The sequence below is a fragment of the Mixophyes fleayi genome, chromosome 1 (assembly GCF_038048845.1).
Source record: "Mixophyes fleayi isolate aMixFle1 chromosome 1, aMixFle1.hap1, whole genome shotgun sequence".
Classification (NCBI taxonomy): domain Eukaryota; kingdom Metazoa; phylum Chordata; class Amphibia; order Anura; family Limnodynastidae; genus Mixophyes; species Mixophyes fleayi.
Genome location: NC_134402.1, coordinates 379,415,355 through 379,435,752, shown reverse-complemented (window position 1 = coordinate 379,435,752; position 20,398 = coordinate 379,415,355). Strand labels below are relative to the sequence as shown.

At 42.7% G+C, this 20,398-nt stretch overlaps 1 protein-coding gene across 2 annotated transcripts in view; it reads left to right on the top strand.

The window, feature by feature from the left end:
- LVRN (laeverin) overlaps positions 1-20,398 on the top strand; it is a 132,550-nt gene that overhangs the window by 70,168 nt on the left and 41,984 nt on the right. Inside the window, exons 8-13 of one of the 2 annotated variants that reach the window (XM_075179484.1) lie at positions 146-211; positions 354-419; positions 1,761-1,930; positions 3,480-3,556; positions 5,245-5,381; positions 18,381-18,436. In XM_075179484.1, coding sequence (XP_075035585.1) covers positions 146-211; positions 354-419; positions 1,761-1,930; positions 3,480-3,556; positions 5,245-5,381; positions 18,381-18,436 — 572 coding nt within the window. The remainder of the gene's footprint in view (positions 1-145; positions 212-353; positions 420-1,760; positions 1,931-3,479; positions 3,557-5,244; positions 5,382-18,380; positions 18,437-20,398) is intronic. The other variant, XM_075179493.1, reaches the window with a different exon arrangement.

The following is a 20,398-nucleotide window of genomic DNA, read 5'->3' as shown; positions in this document are numbered from 1 at the left end:
AATGCTTTCGTATTCAAAGAACTACCAACTTTTAACACAGGGTCTACACAACCTCAAATGCTTTCATTATGTGAATACCCGCATTCTAAATTCAGGAAAATTTCTAACTTGCACATAATTAAATGTGATTCACTTTTCCCTATAGGCGTCAGCTTTAGTCCGAATGGCTTCCACCTTCCTGACAGACAGACTGTTCTTCAAAGGGATCAGCGTGAGTTTAGAAATCCATTTTTGGAATTTATGAATCTTTGACAATATAAGACTAGACAGACACATCTGATTCATTGATACAACGTGGATCTCTCTGCTTACCTCCTAAAGAAGTAATGAACCTTCCATTTGTCTCATCACAGTCATACTTGAAGAGATTTTCATTCTCAAATGCTGACCAGGCTGATCTGTGGAATCATTTACAAATGGTACTTCTGCCATGTTTTTTTACATTAAATGTTCAGTGTTACCAGAGCTTACTAACTTTTCACTAATCTTTTCCCAAACATTACTGTTAAAATAACCCTGCTGGTGATTGAGATGCTCATATCTTTTGACACCAGCATTAGTGGTAAAAGGCTTAGTATAAAATTAAATACTTGAAAATGTATTGGAGCTGTAGTAACAGCTATGGTATTTACACATGATATCGAATACAATTTGGGTAGACCATATTTTTTAAGTTATGTTTATTGAGGACATCAAATGCAGCATAACAGTGATACACAGTCATTGAAAACATGTCATATAATAATGTTGACAAACAAAGAAGCATATGTTAGGAACCATGTATCAACTAACAAATAGACACAGGTGTACAGTGGCACTAGATGGTTTGTGAGCATTTTAGAATTTTCTGAGTTTCAGCATATATTTGACCTTAATTGTGTTGAGATCTTCATCTAAGTCCTAACAACAGATAAAGAGAACCCAATAAATCAAATAACACACAAAAGGATATACATTTTAGTTAATTTATTGATTTATTGAAAATTATGAAACATTACATTTCTTTATTTTTTTTCGGAAATGAAAAGTTTACATGTGAAACACTGAAATAAACACACACCGTGACAAAGTTTATTATTCACAACAAAGAAAATAGACAAAAAGACTCCTCCCCCCCATACATACCCTCTTTTACTCATTTTATGCTTACCTGAACCCATAGAGGGATCCTCTTCTGTCTTCTGGCTTTCAATCCACTTGGATAAAAAAAACATTAAACACATGTACAACACCAAACTGCTTCTTGCAGAGCTGCAGCACAATGACAGAGTAAGCCGCCTTGCACAAATCCTTTAAGCAAAATAATTATTTGATTTACTTGCATACTTTTTATATATCTCTTGAAAGTGACCTGTATGTAATAAAAAAAAACCTCTTGGCATTTATATTGTGCTAATGATAAACTTTTGGTGGGCTATTGTGTACCATGTAGTGTGGTGATGCTTTTTTAACAAAAGTAAAATCAGTCCTGCCTCAGTTCTTGTTAGATGCTGCCATTGTACTGGGCAGTTGGGGTGTAATGTGCAAAGATGTTTATTCTATTAGTAAAAAGTCCCCTTCCTTCCCATTCCCCTGCTCCGTCTCACGTATCTTCACTTTCCATATCCGTTTTCCCTTGCTTACCTGATGCCAGGATTCCACAGGACAGGAAACTCCGACACGAGAGGAACCCTTGGCATGTTATAAGGTGTAAACGATTATGTTTTTGTACATTGCTAATTATTATTGGTAAAAAACAATAACACAGGTCATTTTCTAAGTTTATAGATGGCCAGGATGAAGTTAAATTACCAGCATCATTGAAAAAGATCATGGACTCATGGACATGGCAAAAAGGGATACCGCTGCTAACTCTAAACACAGATACTGGGAGACTCAGCCAAGAGCGGTTCAAGGCAGCCAATGCTGATAATATCACAAGTGATAATAAGTATGTTTCTACTCTACAAAACTGAGCATAGCGATGTACTATACTTCAGAATTCCTTTACTGACAGAGTACAAATGACTAATACAATATGGAATGGATTATTACTTATGAATAGCATGAGTATTTCATATGCCCAAGACTTGATTTACATTCTTGCCACCATAGGCTGTTAATGATCATCCTATGCCCAGTGCTTGGACTCACTTTAGCTCTTCCTGGTTCCAGCCTTCAATGTATCTTATTTGTACAAAAATAGAATTAGTACTCCTGAATAAAGCCTATGGTGAAATACTCTCAGGGGCATATTCAATTGTCCGCGGTTTCCGCCGCGGAAAAACTATTACCAGTATTACGGTAATAGTAAATCGGATTTCAGCTCGTGGCTCCCTGAGCTAATTAAACTTACAGCAGCAACTTCCTATCATGCTGCATAAAGTTGTCAGTGTTGGATGCAGTTCTTCTTAGAAACATATCTTTATAATTGTATGCTCTACTTAATAGGAAAATTATACATAAAGTTTTTATTTCATTTTTGTATACATATCTGTTAAGCAAAATAAGTAAGCATTAAACATCACTTATTCTTCATTGCAGCCCAAAGCGTCTTTCAAATATGGCATTGTCATTATTTTAGGCACAGAAAAATTCTGCAAAGCAAGTGTAATTTGTGGCATAAGTAATATTTAATGGGGTTGTCCACTTTAGAACAACCTACTATATAGTTAGAGTGTCACCCCATATAGGGCTATGAAGGTGGTGTGCCCTCCTCCTAGTACCAAACCTTAACCTGACTATTGATGTCAAAAGTTCCACCTTTCCTCATTCCCTTTTATAATTATAGGTTTTTTTTTACACCTTATTGTCCTTTATGGCTATTTTAGCTGTGTTGTGCATTGTACTGTAATATGTTTATTATTTTAGCATCCTGTGATGCTTTGTACTGTTTTGTTGTATGCTCTATGTTCAGTGATGCTGACCCTTTGTGGTGGATAAGGATAACAATAATAATAATAATAATTATTATTTGGGTTTCATAGAGCGAAGTCAGTCTGTATTCTGCCAGGACAGGAAACATAGTGTAGCACCTTATTGGATGACTGCAGCTGTCCAATCAGGACCCATATTCATTCCACAGCTATTAACCAAGCAGATAGTAAGCTCCTACTCAGTAATGTTTTGCACTGATGATCAGGAAATGCTGCCTGTTATCCCATTGTGTATAATACCACTCTAAGGGCTATATTTACTAAGCTGCGGGTTTGAAAAAGTGGGGATGTTGCCTATAGCAACCAATCAGATTCTAGCTTTCATTTATTTAGTGCCTTCTACAAAATGAAAGCTAGAATCTGATTGGTTGCTATAGGCAACATCCCCACTTTTTCAAACCCGCAGCTTAGTAAATCTAGTCCCAAGTGCTATAGAATCTGTGCCACCCTGCCAGTAATTCTTACGTTTAGTTAACATTTATATGTAAATCACCCAAATGTATTAAATTTAAATACATTTGTTAATTATATATATTACTTGAAAATATTGTCTTCTTCTTACAGTTACACATGGATTATTCCTGTTTCTTGGATGAAAAATGGAGTTCAGCAGGCAACAATATGGCTAGATACTAGAACAAGTTAGTACTTATGGTCACTTTCTAAGGGGTGCTGTTTGTTAATGGGTTATATTGTCTACAGAATGAATTCACAAAGCACGTAATCGGTTATCGTACTGCAAACTAAACCTCTAACATGAAAGATGCACATAATCAAAATTTTGCTGATAGAAAATAGATTTTGTGCAACAAAATATTTATGTGGTGTTACAAATGAACTTATGTGCAAAGTATACTACAGAATCACAAAGTTTTTTTTTACATAGTAAATTATATATTATAAAATAGATTTTATAGCATTGAAATTATTTGTTGCCACAAAAACAATGTTGTGTGCAACAATTTTGTTTCAAATTAAGTTTGTGAATAACAAGATCATTTTTTCCACTGAATATATTTTGAGTCACAAATTGTTTTGTATCTAAAAATGTATTTTATATGTTAAAAACATATTTGAACTATTAATCAATTTGTTATAAAGTTACAAAATAATGTTTTTTTTTAACTACAAATCTGACTTTGTATTACAAAATATAATTTTAAACCATAATATAAATTTGTTATACTGATGTATTTTATAAAAACAAAATCTACAGAATTGATTTATTGTTACAAAATGAATTTTGTTGACTAGTTTTGTGTATCCAATTAACACACTGGTTGTGTAAAGGTGTCTGTAAATATAGAAAATTAATTATGTTACCAGTCACAATATATTTCTTTCACATAATTGATTTTGTAGACAAAATATACTAATGACAACTGACACCTCATAAATTTCATACTTCATTGGTATTATTTTTTTTACTTTGGCAAATGTAAAAAAATGTTTTCATGTAAACAGGAATAAGATCCTATATATTATATATATATATATATATATATATATATATATATATATATTTATATATACATATATATATATAATATTTATATATTTATATTTATATACATATATATATATATATATTTATATATTTATATTAATATATTTATATTTATATACATATATATATATTATTTATGATCCATTGTGAGCTATAACAAATGTTATAACATATGTGTCAAAAAGCAATTCTATGTTCAGAAAATATATATGTTTGAGGAATCTGGAAAATATATAAAATTCTGTTGGTCAATATCTAAATATACAGTATGTTCTCAAATCATTATAATGGCATTTGTAAGACAATTTTTGGTAGTTTTGCAAGCCCTTATATGTCAGCAATGCAGTAGATGTCTGTCATTTTGTTACTATATAATTGGAATACATTCTGCATATTAAAATAGTTAAAAATGGCTTCAATGTACTTGTAAAATGTACTATAGTAAGAAAAATATTTTATTACGGTTTGCACATATAGGGGGGTATTCAATTGTTCCTCCGAGCGCCGCCGGAACGAGCGAGTTAAAACTATTACCGTTTATACGGTAATTACTCAGCGAGTAAACTACTGTATTAACGTTTTTTACGCGCAAGTTTACCGATAAATGGTAATAGTTTTAACGCGCTCGTTCCGGCGGCGCCCGGAGGAACAATTGAATACCCCCCTTAAAGTCCATAAATGAAAACTTAAAATTTATCAAAGCATTATAGTTTTTCAAAACATTTACTGTGGGTTGAAGGAAATTAAAAGCAGGTCTTTCCTGAAAATTAACCAGAGCCATCAATTAACATTCAAAATGTAGTTTTATTTCTTCATTCACAGAAATTGTCCCAGAAATGAAGACTACATCAGATGATGAATGGATTATTTTAAATATAAATGTCACTGGATATTACAGAATAAATTATGATGCTAAAAACTGGAACAGCCTCGCAAAGAAGCTTGAACAAGAGCCAGAGGTAAGCATGATATATATATTGTAACAAAGGGAGGCATTTATCTGACAAGATGCAGAGAAAACATATAAGCAGAGTAAGACATTGGCGCAGTTATGCACCTAGATTCAGGTTAAACCAAGTAAAGACTTATATATAGTTTAAAGTTTGTTAACTTACATGATTTCCTCTCAGCAAACAGACTGGGTGTGTCTGTTAGTGCAAACAGAGCCAGTGATGGGAGCTTTCTCTTAAAGGGAAGGTAGGTGTGTCACCTGCCCATCAAGCTAGGGCTGGGGGAGGAGTATCATGTATAAAAGCTTGTTTGTATCATTTGTGCACTGAGACCAATGCTGGGGAAGCTGGCTGGTCTTGAGAGAGCTGAGCTATGTCTAGTTAGCGTTTAGGGTCTCTAAGAATTGCTGTGAGATTTGTACAGTGTCAAAACATTTACCATCCTGACAATAAAACTACATAAAAAGGAAAAAGTTGTTTGCGTGTGCTTCTGCAGTAGTGGGTTCTTGCCACAAGTGGTGTCAGGAGTGGGATGCTCCGGGAAGCAAGTTTCCGCTACCCAACCCGCGCAGACGTCAACATGGAGGAAGTACTGAAAACCCTCGTGAATGTGGCCGCTGCACAGCAACAGCAGCAAGCTCAGATGTTACGAGTAGCCGAGGCACAGGTGGAAAACACAAGGCTCTTAAGGAAAGAGTTAAGCCAGGTGAGGCATGACAGAAATGAACCACCTGGTCCGGTTCTGCAGAAAATGTCACCAGCTGATGACGTAGAAGCATATCTGGTGTCCTTTGAGAGACTTGCAAAAAGGGCAAAATGGCCTCCTAAAGATTGGGCTGAGAGACTGGTGCCATATCTAACTGGTGAAGCTCAGCGAGCTTATATGGATCTAGATGAGGACCTGTCCTCTGATTATTTTTGCCTAAAGTCTGAGATATTGGCTCGCATTGGAGTTCCCGGGCCAGGCCGAGGCCAGCACTATCACCAATGGCGCTATGATAAAGAAAAACCGGTCAGGGCGCAAGTGGCTGAGCTTTCTAAAATTTTAAAGAAATGGCTGCAGGCTGAGGAGAATTCGCCTTCTCGGATTATTGAAGTTCTGGCGATAGATCACTGCATCCGGGGGCTGAACCGCGATTTGCAAAGGTGGGTTCTGCAATCAGACCCACAAACTTATGAAGACCTTGCCACTGTGGTAGAAAGGTTTTGTGCGCTACAGCAAATGACTAAAGAACCTGCATTTGTGCCAAAGCCGCTGCCACGCCAAAAGCCAGGTTTGACAATCCTTGCTACAGGGCCCAATGGCAAAACTGCTACGGACAGAGGGCCAGGGGCAAAGCTGTCTAATCTGAAGTGCTTTGAATGTGGTGAGCCAGGCCACTTTAAGGCAAAGTGTCCTAAACTACAGGAACCCATGGACTGTTCCGTGGCACATTGTCACTCACCGTACTGTGAGTGCCTCTTCCCGGACATTTAGGAACCGTGGCCGTCCACCATCCGGAGGGTCTGCGCATGCGCAGCCCTTTTCTATACTTCAGTGTATACCCCTTTAACTTAATTGGCAGATCAGGCAACCTCCCTATATTAAGCACCTGTGGTCACTACCACGTTGCCTGATCTTGGAGTCTCATTCCTCATGAGTCTCTGAAGGTGTTCCTGTATTACTTGTGTATTCAGTGCTGCTGATTCCTGTGGTTTCCAAACCACTTCTACTACTGTGGTTCCATACCACTTCTACCATCAACTTTATCATCATGACTGTTTGCTGATTCCTATCCGCTGCCTCCGTGCACTACAGTCTTCTACACCACTTCAACGTTATTTTATATCAATGTGACTGTTTGCTCATTGCTATCCGCTGCCTCCGTGCACTCCAGCTTTTACCTCACTCACCTGCTTCTCATCAAGTCTGTTTGCTGATTTCTATCCGCTGCCTCTGTGCACTACAGTCTCCTGCTTGCAACTCGCCTGTGTTCAACATCGTGACTGCCAGCTGACTACTATCCGCTGCCTCTGTGCACTACAGTCTCCTGCTTGCAACTCGCCTGTGTTTAACATCGTGACTGCCAGCTGACTACTATCCGCTGCCTCTGTGCACTACAGTCTCCTGCTTGCAACTCGCCTGTGTTCAACATCGTGACTGCCAGCTGATTACTATCCGCTGCCTCCGTGCACTACACTCTCATCTCATCTTTGCTGTGACTTCCTCGAGACTGCCGCTTTTCATTACCATCTGCTACACTTCGTGATCTACAGCTCCGGCCCTGCGCTGCCCTCCTGTTTCCCATCGCTGTTGGTTCCTGTGGTTGCTACTGGTTACCTCCGTGTGCCGCTGAGTCCTGCCGCTGTGGTCAGCGCTATCGTCCATCTCCTGCTGATCCACTCTCCACGCCTTCACGTGTTCCACTGGCCTCTACCCTCCTGTCAGCATTGGATTTGTATCTCTTCTACTACCCTCTGCTGGATCATCTCCATTCTCCTGGGTTTCCTATGAGTCCAGTTCCACGTGTTGCTGACTCCTGTGGATTCGTGTCCCTGTCGGTCTACTCACCTGTGCGCTGCACCTGCTAGACCGCTGCTTCTCCTATCCAGGGACTTCCTATCCAGTCGGTCTCCAGCCGCTCAGGTACCGCTGCAATCCCATCTGACTGCTACTGCTGAACCACGGTATGCATACTTCTCATTGACTGTGCTGTGTATTGCATATCTTGCTGGACTGTGTTTGGTTCTCTCTGGAGTCTGCTATCCGCTGAGTCTATTGCCATCATTGACTGTGTTATCATTGTGCTGGACTACTTCAAGAGACTTTCTAGATTGCAGACCTGATCAGTCATTTACATATATATATATACCTATATTGTGCATATTACTGTGGATCGTGTATAAGGTGCCTGTGTATATCCTGTGTTGCAGTCTTCCCCCGTGCACCTCCTCTCATATATATGCAGTGGTACAACTTGCTGATGTCAGACCACTGATCCCTGTTTCCGGTATCACCTGTTCCATTATCCTCTCACAGAGCAGTGGTACAACTTGCTACCGCAGACCACTGACTACCTGGATACCTCCACTTGGATTCCATTCCTTCACTCAGACAGCGGTACTACTTGCTACCCGCAGACCGCTGACTCTCATCACCTCCTTGTTTCTGTTGGACATTCCACCTCACTATAGCAGTGGTACAACTTGCTATCGCAGACCACTGACTACCTTCACGTGTCCTTGTCCATACAGTTCCTTGTGTATCATTACCTCATTATTACCAGTGTTGCTAGTCATAGACTTTCCTGAGCATCTCATCGGCCATCATTTCATGTTCCGTGATCACCCAGCTACCAGAGTACCCTATTACCATCTACATTGCTCTGGTAAGCCTACCATCTGGTGATCCCTGGGTAAAGACTCCTAGTGCCCGTGACAGTAAGATCAGGCCATGACAGACCCAGATGTGGAACCTACCGCTATAGAGATGCTGCGGTATCTGGTTACCCGTATGGAACAACAAGATGTTCGTCAACAACAGTTGCTGCAATGTTATCAGACTTTAGTCGCCCAAGTAACTTCTGTGCCAAAGGTAGCAGCCACTGTTGATCCTTCTGTGTCGTCATCTTCTTCCCCTGTGCCATCCCAGGTGTCTACTGCTTCCACGCTACACCTGCCTACTCCGTCAAAATATGATGGAGACCCCAAAACCTGTAGGGGTTTTCTTACTCAATGCTCAGTTCATTTTGAGCTCCAACCTCAAAATTTTTCTACCCATCGTTCCAGAGTGGCCTATCTTATTTCATTGTTTTCTGGACAAGCTCTCGCATGGGCTTCCCCTCTGTGGGAAAGAAACGATCCATTGTTACAGGATAGTGCCGAGTTTATTTCCACGTTCCGAAGTGTATTCGATGAACCAGGTCGTGTTATTTCCGCTGCATCTAGCATTCTCCGTCTTCGCCAAGGATCTCGCACTGTGGCTCAGTACGTCATTCAATTTAGGATCTTAGCCTCTGAACTTCAGTGGAACACTGAAGCACTAGTTGCCGCCTTCTGGCAGGGGCTTTCCGATAAAATTAAAAACGCACTGACTTCACAAGAACTACCCTCCTCTTTAGAAGATTTGATCTCTCTTTGCCATCGGGTAGACCTGAGGTTTCGTGAAAGAGAACCTGAGAAAACAACTTCGGTTAAAACACCTCTTCTCTCAAATCCTCAATTTCACCCAGCTTCATCTCCGGGGATACCCATGGAGATAGGTCGCTCCAAATTAACTTTAGAGGAGAGGGACCGAAGAATAAAGAATAGACTTTGTATCTATTGTGCCGATTCTACGCATATGCTCAATTCTTGTCCCAGGAAATGCCGGGCTCTAACTAATACTGGGGAGATAAGGTTAGGGTTCCTGGAGTCCTCTCCATCTTCTACGAAATTAAAAGCCTGCACTTTTGATGTTACGATTTCCTCTGCTACCAAAGCCTTTGAGTCACAGGCATTGATTGATTCCGGAGCAGCAGGAAATTTCATTTCCAAATCATTAGTGAATCAATGGTCCCTACCAGTGATTACTTTGAAAACACCGATTACTGTGACTGCTATGGATGGATCACGTCTCATCAATGGTCTCATCACCCAGAGTACGTCTCCAGTAACTCTTCAGATTGGTGGGTTACACCATGAAGAGATTTCGTTTTTAATTCTTCCTGTTACGACAAGCCCGATTGTCTTAGGCCTTCCATGGCTTCAGTGTCATTCTCCCCAGATTGACTGGCGCACTTCTCAAGTTATATCTTGGGGAGCTGAATGTCATCATCGTTGCCTCTCTCAAGTGGTTTCATTCAAAAGACAGCATTCGTCTATTCCACCAGGGCCTCCTCCACAGGATCCTTCATCTACGGATCTGTGTGATAAGGTTCAGTCTGAACGCCTTCCTCCTCATCGGGCGTTCGTGACGTCATCGGACGTTGAAGATGGATCTCAGGAGTCATCTTCAAAAAGTCAAGTGCTGGTGGTTCACGGTCACCAGCCGTCTTTTCCGGAATTTCCTGCCCTCCCGCCCACCCAAGTTCCTGCGGTGGAAACTGCTTGTCAGACCTTTAAAAATGTCTGGTCTCAGGTCAAAACCTGTTTAAAGAAGACATCTATCAAATATAAATCTTTCGCAGATAAGAAGAGGCGGGCTATTCCACCACTAAAAATTGGAGATCGTGTCTGGTTATCTACTAAAAACATTCGTTTGAAGGTTCAATCTATGAAATTCGCCCCTCGTTTTATTGGTCCATATAGGATCATTCAAGTAATCAATCCAGTATGTGTGAAACTTCTTCTTCCTAAGAATCTTCGGATTTCTAATGCCTTCCATGTGTCTTTACTCAAACCTCTTATGATCAACCGTTTCTCAAATCCTCCCTCAGCTCCGCAGCCAGTTCAAGTTCATCAGGAGGAGGATTTTGAGATTACTGAGGTACTAGACGCAAAAATTTCGCGAGGAGTCCTCCGTTTCCTCGTTCATTGGAAGGGCTTTGGTCCTGAGGAGCGCTCTTGGATCAAAGCTGAAGATCTTAATGCTCCTGCTCTTTTGAAGAAGTTCTACTCCAAAAATCCGGACAAGCCCGGTTCCAGGCGTTCTGTGCCCACCTTTAAAAGGGGGGGTACTGTCACTCACCGTACTGTGAGTGCCTCTTCCCGGACATTTAGGAACCGTGGCCGTCCACCATCCGGAGGGTCTGCGCATGCGCAGCCCTTTTCTATACTTCAGTGTATACCCCTTTAACTTAATTGGCAGATCAGGCAACCTCCCTATATTAAGCACCTGTGGTCACTACCACGTTGCCTGATCTTGGAGTCTCATTCCTCATGAGTCTCTGAAGGTGTTCCTGTATTACTTGTGTATTCAGTGCTGCTGATTCCTGTGGTTTCCAAACCACTTCTACTACTGTGGTTCCATACCACTTCTACCATCAACTTTATCATCATGACTGTTTGCTGATTCCTATCCGCTGCCTCCGTGCACTACAGTCTTCTACACCACTTCAACGTTATTTTATATCAATGTGACTGTTTGCTCATTGCTATCCGCTGCCTCCGTGCACTCCAGCTTTTACCTCACTCACCTGCTTCTCATCAAGTCTGTTTGCTGATTTCTATCCGCTGCCTCTGTGCACTACAGTCTCCTGCTTGCAACTCGCCTGTGTTCAACATCGTGACTGCCAGCTGACTACTATCCGCTGCCTCTGTGCACTACAGTCTCCTGCTTGCAACTCGCCTGTGTTTAACATCGTGACTGCCAGCTGACTACTATCCGCTGCCTCTGTGCACTACAGTCTCCTGCTTGCAACTCGCCTGTGTTCAACATCGTGACTGCCAGCTGATTACTATCCGCTGCCTCCGTGCACTACACTCTCATCTCATCTTTGCTGTGACTTCCTCGAGACTGCCGCTTTTCATTACCATCTGCTACACTTCGTGATCTACAGCTCCGGCCCTGCGCTGCCCTCCTGTTTCCCATCGCTGTTGGTTCCTGTGGTTGCTACTGGTTACCTCCGTGTGCCGCTGAGTCCTGCCGCTGTGGTCAGCGCTATCGTCCATCTCCTGCTGATCCACTCTCCACGCCTTCACGTGTTCCACTGGCCTCTACCCTCCTGTCAGCATTGGATTTGTATCTCTTCTACTACCCTCTGCTGGATCATCTCCATTCTCCTGGGTTTCCTATGAGTCCAGTTCCACGTGTTGCTGACTCCTGTGGATTCGTGTCCCTGTCGGTCTACTCACCTGTGCGCTGCACCTGCTAGACCGCTGCTTCTCCTATCCAGGGACTTCCTATCCAGTCGGTCTCCAGCCGCTCAGGTACCGCTGCAATCCCATCTGACTGCTACTGCTGAACCACGGTATGCATACTTCTCATTGACTGTGCTGTGTATTGCATATCTTGCTGGACTGTGTTTGGTTCTCTCTGGAGTCTGCTATCCGCTGAGTCTATTGCCATCATTGACTGTGTTATCATTGTGCTGGACTACTTCAAGAGACTTTCTAGATTGCAGACCTGATCAGTCATTTACATATATATATATACCTATATTGTGCATATTACTGTGGATCGTGTATAAGGTGCCTGTGTATATCCTGTGTTGCAGTCTTCCCCCGTGCACCTCCTCTCATATATATGCAGTGGTACAACTTGCTGATGTCAGACCACTGATCCCTGTTTCCGGTATCACCTGTTCCATTATCCTCTCACAGAGCAGTGGTACAACTTGCTACCGCAGACCACTGACTACCTGGATACCTCCACTTGGATTCCATTCCTTCACTCAGACAGCGGTACTACTTGCTACCCGCAGACCGCTGACTCTCATCACCTCCTTGTTTCTGTTGGACATTCCACCTCACTATAGCAGTGGTACAACTTGCTATCGCAGACCACTGACTACCTTCACGTGTCCTTGTCCATACAGTTCCTTGTGTATCATTACCTCATTATTACCAGTGTTGCTAGTCATAGACTTTCCTGAGCATCTCATCGGCCATCATTTCATGTTCCGTGATCACCCAGCTACCAGAGTACCCTATTACCATCTACATTGCTCTGGTAAGCCTACCATCTGGTGATCCCTGGGTAAAGACTCCTAGTGCCCGTGACACACATATTGGGCCTGCATTTCCAAGCTGTTTTACCATGAGTCCCACATCAGGAAGTCCTTGTTTGTTCCGGGTGACTGTGCTAATCAACCAAAACCTTGTTCTGGCCTTGGTTGACTCGGGAAGTGAACTCTCATTGATTTCCAGCTCTGCTTTACCCGAAACCATAACTTCTTGGTTGCCCAAGGTGAAGGTTCTTTGCGTACATGGCACGACAGAGGAGTATGAAAGAACAATACTACCAGTCACACTCAAAGACAAAACTGTTATGGTGGTAGCTGCCATAGCACCTAAACTCCCATATCCACTCATTTTGGGGCGAGACTTCCCACTGTTTAATGATGTCCTCGGTGAGCAGATCCAGCCGGACATGCCGACAACTGATGCAACGGTCGGAAGCCCGGTCTTAAAGGAACCACCTAAGAATCCACAACATCTGGACATAGATCTTTGGGAACCGCCAAACCGGAATGCCATCCTGGGAGTCACAGCAGGAGTTCCACAAAAGCATCTACCTGCGGGGAAACATGGGCAGTCCAAACTAGCATTGGCATTGGTCGGTGATGTCGCAGATGAGCCCACCCCACCTGTCAGTGAGGATACGGACTGGTCCGCAATACCAATTTTGTTTCCTCTGCAGGACTTTGCTCGAGACCAACTTAATGATGCCACTTTGGAACATGCCTTTAAAAGTGTGACTGAGGTAAATGGGGTAGCGAAAGTCACCCAGCCTGCAGAAGGTATACCATATTTTATTGTTAAAAATAATTTCCTGTATAGAGTTGCTAATGTACAGGGGAAAAAGTAGAACAATTAATGGTTCCTCAGGTCCATGTACCCCTAGTGTTAAAAGTAACACACACACATGTCTGTTGGGGACACCTAGGGGAGGATAAAACACGGGAACGAGTTCTGCTTAGGTTTTACTGGCCCGGTTTACACATGGCGGTGAAAAAGTATTGCCGGTCCTGTCCCATTTGTCAGAGAACCTGTCCCAAACCCATGTACAGGGCACCTCTCATTCCTATACCAATAGTACAAGTTCCCGTGGAACGGATAGCCATGGACCTTGTGGGGCCAATGGAAAAATCCGCACGTGGGCATCAATACATACTAGTGGTGCTTGACTATGCAACCAGATCTCCAGAAGCAATTCCCCTATGAAACATAAAGTCCAGCACCATAGCTAGAGAACTTGTATTGATGTTTACACGCTTGGGAATACCCAAAGAAATTCTCACAGATCAGGGTACTCCATTCATGTCTAAACTGATGAAGGACATGTGCCAGTTGCTAGGGGTTACGGCGCTTCACACCTCTGTATACCATCCACAAACAGATGGCTTGGTTAACCGCACATTAAAGCACATGCTCAGGAAAGCAGTGGCTCAAGAGAAAAAAGATTGGGACACTCTTATTCCCTATTTGATGTTTGCCATCCGTGAGGTACCTCAAGCTTCAACAGGGTTTAGTCCCTTTGAGCTATTGTTTGGGAGACAGCCCAGGGGTATCTTGGATATGTGAAAAGAAGGGTGGGAGCAGCAAGGTCCCAGGGAGCCAAATCTGGTACAATTTGTGTCCCAAATGTATGAGAGGCTAGGAAATATAGGGCCCATTGTACAGCAACATGTAAAAAAGGCTCAGGAACGACAGAGAAAAAGTTATGATAAAAGTTCTGTTGTTTGATCTTTCAAGCCTGGGGACAAGGTCCTAGTCCTGGTTCCCACCCAGGAAAGCAAACTTTTCGCCCATTAGCAGGGTTTATATGAAATTCTAGAGGCTGTCGGTCCTGTCAATTACAGAATCCGCCAGTTAGGTAGGAGAAGGGAGGAGCAAATATATAATGTTAACCTCCTTAAACCTTGGCATGATGAGGAAACCTCTCCTCAGGTAGTGAGTACTGCCATTGAAAAGTCTGAAGTGCCCATAGAGCCAGCTTTGTCCATTCAGCAGAGACAACAGACTGAAAAAATGATTCGCAGGAACAGGGATGTCTTCTCTTCCATTCCTGGGCGCACTACCTTAATCGAACACGACATTGTCACTGCACCAGGAGTCATTATAAAGCAGAAGCCATATCGTATTCCAGAAGCCAGACGGGAGGACGTGAGAAAGGAGATCAAGAAGATGCTCCAGTTAGATGTGATTGAACAGTCCACTAGTGAGTGGAATAGTCCCATTGTGCTTGTCCTGAAACCCAATGGGACAATTAGGTTCTGCAATGACTTTAGGCGCCTAAACAGTATGTCGCAGTTTGATGCCTATCCAATGCCACGTGTGGAGGAACTAGTGGAAAATCTTGCTGGTAGCATTTATTTGACAACCCTTGATCTAACAAAGGGTTATTGGCAAGTTCCCCTGACTTCCACGGTCAAGCCAAAGACTGCATTTTCCACCCCTGATGGTCTCTATCAATATAAAGTCCTACCCTTTGGATTGCATGGGGCACCTGCCACCTTCCAAAGGGCCATGAATAAATTGCTACGACCTCACACAGCTTATGCAGCCGCTTACCTGGACGATATAGTGATTTATACCCCAGACTGGGGATCACATTTAGCCAAAGTTGAGGTGGTCTTAACTTCATTAAGGTCAGCAGGGTTAACAGCTGACCCAGAGAAATGTGCCATAGCCATGAGAGAAGCCAAATATTTGGGGTATGTTGTTGGTCGAGGGCATGACAAACCCCAGCTAGACAAAGTGGAGGCAGTCAAAAATTGAGCAAGACCAGAGAAAAAGTAACAGTTTAGAACCTTTTTAGGCTTAGTAGGTTACTACAGGCGGTTTGTAAGCCACTTCGCCACTAGAGCTGCTCCACTTACGGACATGTTGAATAAAAGTTGTCCAGATAGATTAACCTGGTCTGATTCTGCAGAAACCGCTTGGTCTGATCTTCAGTTAGCCCTTTGTTCCTCCCCAGTTTTACAAGCACCAGATTTTACCTGGAGGTTCTTCCTCCAAACTGATGCTTTTAATGTTGGCTTAGGTGCAGTCTTGTCACAGGAGAAGAATGGAGTAGAAAATCCTGTCCTGTACCTAAGTCGTAAGTTGCTTCCAAGGGAACAAAAATATGCCACTGTGGAGAAAGAATGTCTCACCATAAAATGGGCTACAGAAGAACTGCGCTATTATCTCTTAGGCGGAGAGTTCACCTTAATAACAGACCATGCACCATTGAGATGGATGCAGAACAACCGGGAGGTAAATGCCAAGGTGACCCGCTGGTTCTTGGCACTGCAACCTTTCAAGTTCTCAGTAGAACATAAACCTGGGATTCTGCACAAGAATGCAGATGTATTGTCACGAAAATATGCGCTCCTCGCGAAGTCCATGTCCCTCTACTTGGAGACGCTAGGGTGGGGGATATGTAACAAAGGGTGGCTGTCACGGGCACTAGGAGTCTTTGCCCAGGATATCACCAGGTGTAGTCTTATCAGAGTAGTGTATGCACACAGTGGTCTTCTGGTAGCAGGGTGACTAGCGGAACAGGAGAATCAGCAGAGGGTAAGAGGATGCTAGAGGAAAGTCTATGACTAGCAGCAACAGGTTATGAGTTAAACAATATGCACACGAGGATCTTGATGGACGTGAAGACGTAAGGAAAGTCAGTGGTCTGCGTACAGCAAGTTGTACCACTGCTATAGTGAGAGGAATGCCCAGGGATGGATAGGAGGAAGTGAAGTCAGTGGTCTGCGTACAGAAAGTTGTACCACTGCTTGTAGTGATGGGACTGGTTCCAGGTGCAAGTAGGTAACGGGGAAGTCAGTGGTCTGCGTATAGCAAGTTGTACCACTGCTTATAGTGAGGAAACTTGTAACTGGTGCCAATAGGAAACAGGGAGTCAGTGGTCTGCGTTCAGCAAGTTGTACCACTGCATTTATATGTGAGGATAGGCACTAGGGTAGATGAATGGAACATCAAAGGTAACACGGAGAGCACAAGGAACTTGATTCCAATGGTATATATATTATCATAGCAAATGACTAGCGCTGCTTGAAGATACAAAGTCACTAATGAAATCCAGATCATATAAGGCAAAGTCAATAGCATCTATAACTTCGTGAAATAGAGGACTCCGTAGATGAGCAGGACGCAGTCCGAGCGGATATGCAATAAACTGGTACAGTCAATAAAAGATAAGCATACCGCGATTCAGTTGAGCAGGCTGTCGCGAGAGAAACACAGGGATAGCTGAGCGGCTGAACGCCAACAGGAGTAGAGGCCACAGGAGATTGGCAGCGGTAATCTGTGTCTGTGAAGCACACAGACAGAGAACACAACACGAGTGGAGCAATGATGATTCGAGGTAATGAACACAGGTGCTTTAAATAGGGAGCGTTGCCTGATCAACCAATTAACTAAAAGCAAAGGTCAGAAGAGTTCTTAGGAACTGCGCATGCGCAGACCATCAGGATGGCGGGCGGCAACGGTTCAGGATAGGTGCTGGCAGGAATACTGTAGAGCCACGCACCAGTGAAGAGGCACTCACGGTCCGGTGAGTGACAGTGGCATTTATCTGACTAGATGCAGAAAAAACATACAAGCAGAGTAGGACATTGGCGCAGTTATGCACCTAGATTCAGGTTAAACCAAGTAAAGACTTATGTATAGTTTAAAGTTTGTTAACTTACATGATTTCCTCTCAGCAAACAGACTGGGTGTGTCTGTTAGTGCAAACAGAGCCAGTGATGGGTGTTTTCTCTTAAAGGGAAGGTGGGTGTGTCACCTGCCCATCAAGCTAGGGGGGGGGGAAGAGTATCATGCATAAAAGCTTGTTTGTATCATTTGTGCACTGAGACCAACACTGGGGAAGCTGGCTGGTCTTGAGAGAGCTGGTCTATGTCTAGCTAGCGTTTAGGGTCTCCAAGAATTGCTGTGAAATTTGTACAGTGTCAAAACATTTACCATCCTGACAATAAAACTACATAAAAAGGAAGAAGTTGTTCGCGTGTGCTTCTGCAGTAGCGGGCTCTTGCCACAATATATATCGGTAGCGCCTGCAATAAACCCGCTCACTCCATTCTATTCCAGCAAATGGAAAGGGTGCATTCATATTATGGCTTGCATTCATAAAAAAAAGTTTTCCAACCAAGAACTATCTTTCTTTTTAAACTAACAGAATGCCTGCTGAATCTTCTTATTATACAGTGCCGCTTAAAAGTTAGTGGAGAAGTAACATAATAATCTAATTAATTAAAAAGTAACTATTTTTGATATACAAATGTAGGGTAAGATAATATAGGTTTAATTATTGAATTAAAAAAGGTTATTCAAGGTGACAAGTGGATTTTAAATTAATTTTGCCGTTCTCTCTGGTACTCAGTGTTGTAAGTGGGTTTTGCTCATTCACTGCCTTTGCTTCTTACATGGTGTTTACTCGTTGTGCAGGCGCTGCCAGTCGTTAACAGGGTGCAGCTCTTCGATGACGCTTTTATGTTGGCAAAGTAAGTGCAAGGCAGAATAGGTGATATGATTACTTGAACGGTTAGAATACAAGGCATTAAAACATATTGTATTTGTTTTTTTGTTAAATGTATACATGATAGTTAAATACAGTTGAAATAGTCACATAGTATACATTTTATTTATAACATGCATTTTCAAAATGTTGTTTATTAGTTTCTTAGCATATTCCTGACCATCATCCAGAGATGCTAGTTTCTCTTGCTGAGGCTGAGAACCAAGGCTTATGGATCCCGGTCACATGATTACTGTAAACAGTGAAAGTTTACAGCTCAAATGCTTCTGTTTTTATTGTAAAAAAATACTATGACATCAATAAATGACATTATTAGAGATTTCCAACTGTGTGAATCAAAGCCAGGAGCAGCGGAGAAGGTATGTCTTACACTGATAAATCCAATGTAACCTGTATGCGACAGCGTCTTATATACCAGCTGCTGTTAGATCATCATTACTCTAACTCTACCAGTGAAGGCAGTATGGGAGACCTGAGTGAGGGTTCCCTGCTTAAGGAGAACATAAAAATCAAAAATGCAGAAAAAATTATAAGTTTAAGAAGAAATGTAAAGAGCATACTTGCCAACTCTCCCGGAATATCCGGGAGACTCCCGAAATCTCGTTCAGTCTCCCGGGCTCCCAGGAGAGAGGGCAATTCTCCCGATTCCCGGGCGACGGGGGAAATTTAATGGGGGAGGTGGGGCTTATCGGTGTCACGGCGCGTCATTATGGCCCCACCCCCTTGTTTTATTGGACGGGAAAAGTGGTGACAGCTTTGGGGGCAGGGTTAACGGCGCGATTCTTCGAGCCCCACCCCCACACGCCCACCTGACCCCCGGACCTCCCGGAACTTAACCTGCCAATGTTGATAACTATGGTAAAGAGTAAAGTCTACCTTTGTTTCAGCATCCTATAAGAGTGTCATATCTTAAATATAATAGATACAGTATATTCCTATACTCTCAGGAATGATTCTTTTTTTCTCACATATCTTAAATATAATAGATACAGTATATTCCTATACTCTCAGGAATGATTCTTTTTTGGGTTAGCTTCCAGGATCACAGTAATTATGGGAAAAATAATGGATAAGTTCAGTACTTCCATTTTTATCTGTTGAAGCCTATATAATGCCTTTAAAATATTCTGTTTAAATAACACAGAGCAACATTGTGAAGATGTGGTCTGTTCACAAAGGTATGAATACCTCCAGTCACGAAGGGTGTAAGAGTTTCAAGTGATTAACAGTCACAGAACAAAACGCAAATGCTGTATACCTACATCCATACCAGTCATCACATGGATGCGCTATAGCGCATATATTTTCCTTATGTTCTACAGACCCACTTTTTAAAAATGACCAGGACAAGATATTACTAGCCTCTCACCTCTTTCCCCCTAGGTCGCTCCATTGTCGTAAGCCCTCTTAACACGCTTACCGTGTTCTGCCAGCCCTGTGTCTATGGTAGGGAAAATGAAAAGCAATATGTTCCTATGTTTAAGGCAAAATGCACGGTCCTGCTGGAGTCATGCACTAAGGGGTTCATATAGAGTTGGACGCAGGGCCAGATTAACCTGAGGTCTAACTGGGCTACAGTCCAGGGGCCTCGGGATCCTGGGGGCTCTTCAAACTACTTGTTTTTGTTGTTGTTGTTTTTTTAAATTCTGCTCAGCTGTAGGCAGCCGTCGGCCGCGCAACAGCCTGTACCACAGCTGGCGGCTCCCACTTAATGAACATCACGTCGAATGGCAGACTGCAGGCACTGTAGTCCTTCCGCGACACTCAGGAAATCTCCTTACTGAGGAGATCTCATGAGAGTGAGGCAGTCTCACTCTCACAAGATCTCCTTAGTAAGGAGATTGCTGCGCGCTGTGGAAGGACTATAGGCAGCAAGGAGCGAGTGACTGAAGAACACCAGAGAAAGTTGGAGTTAAGCACTCATGGG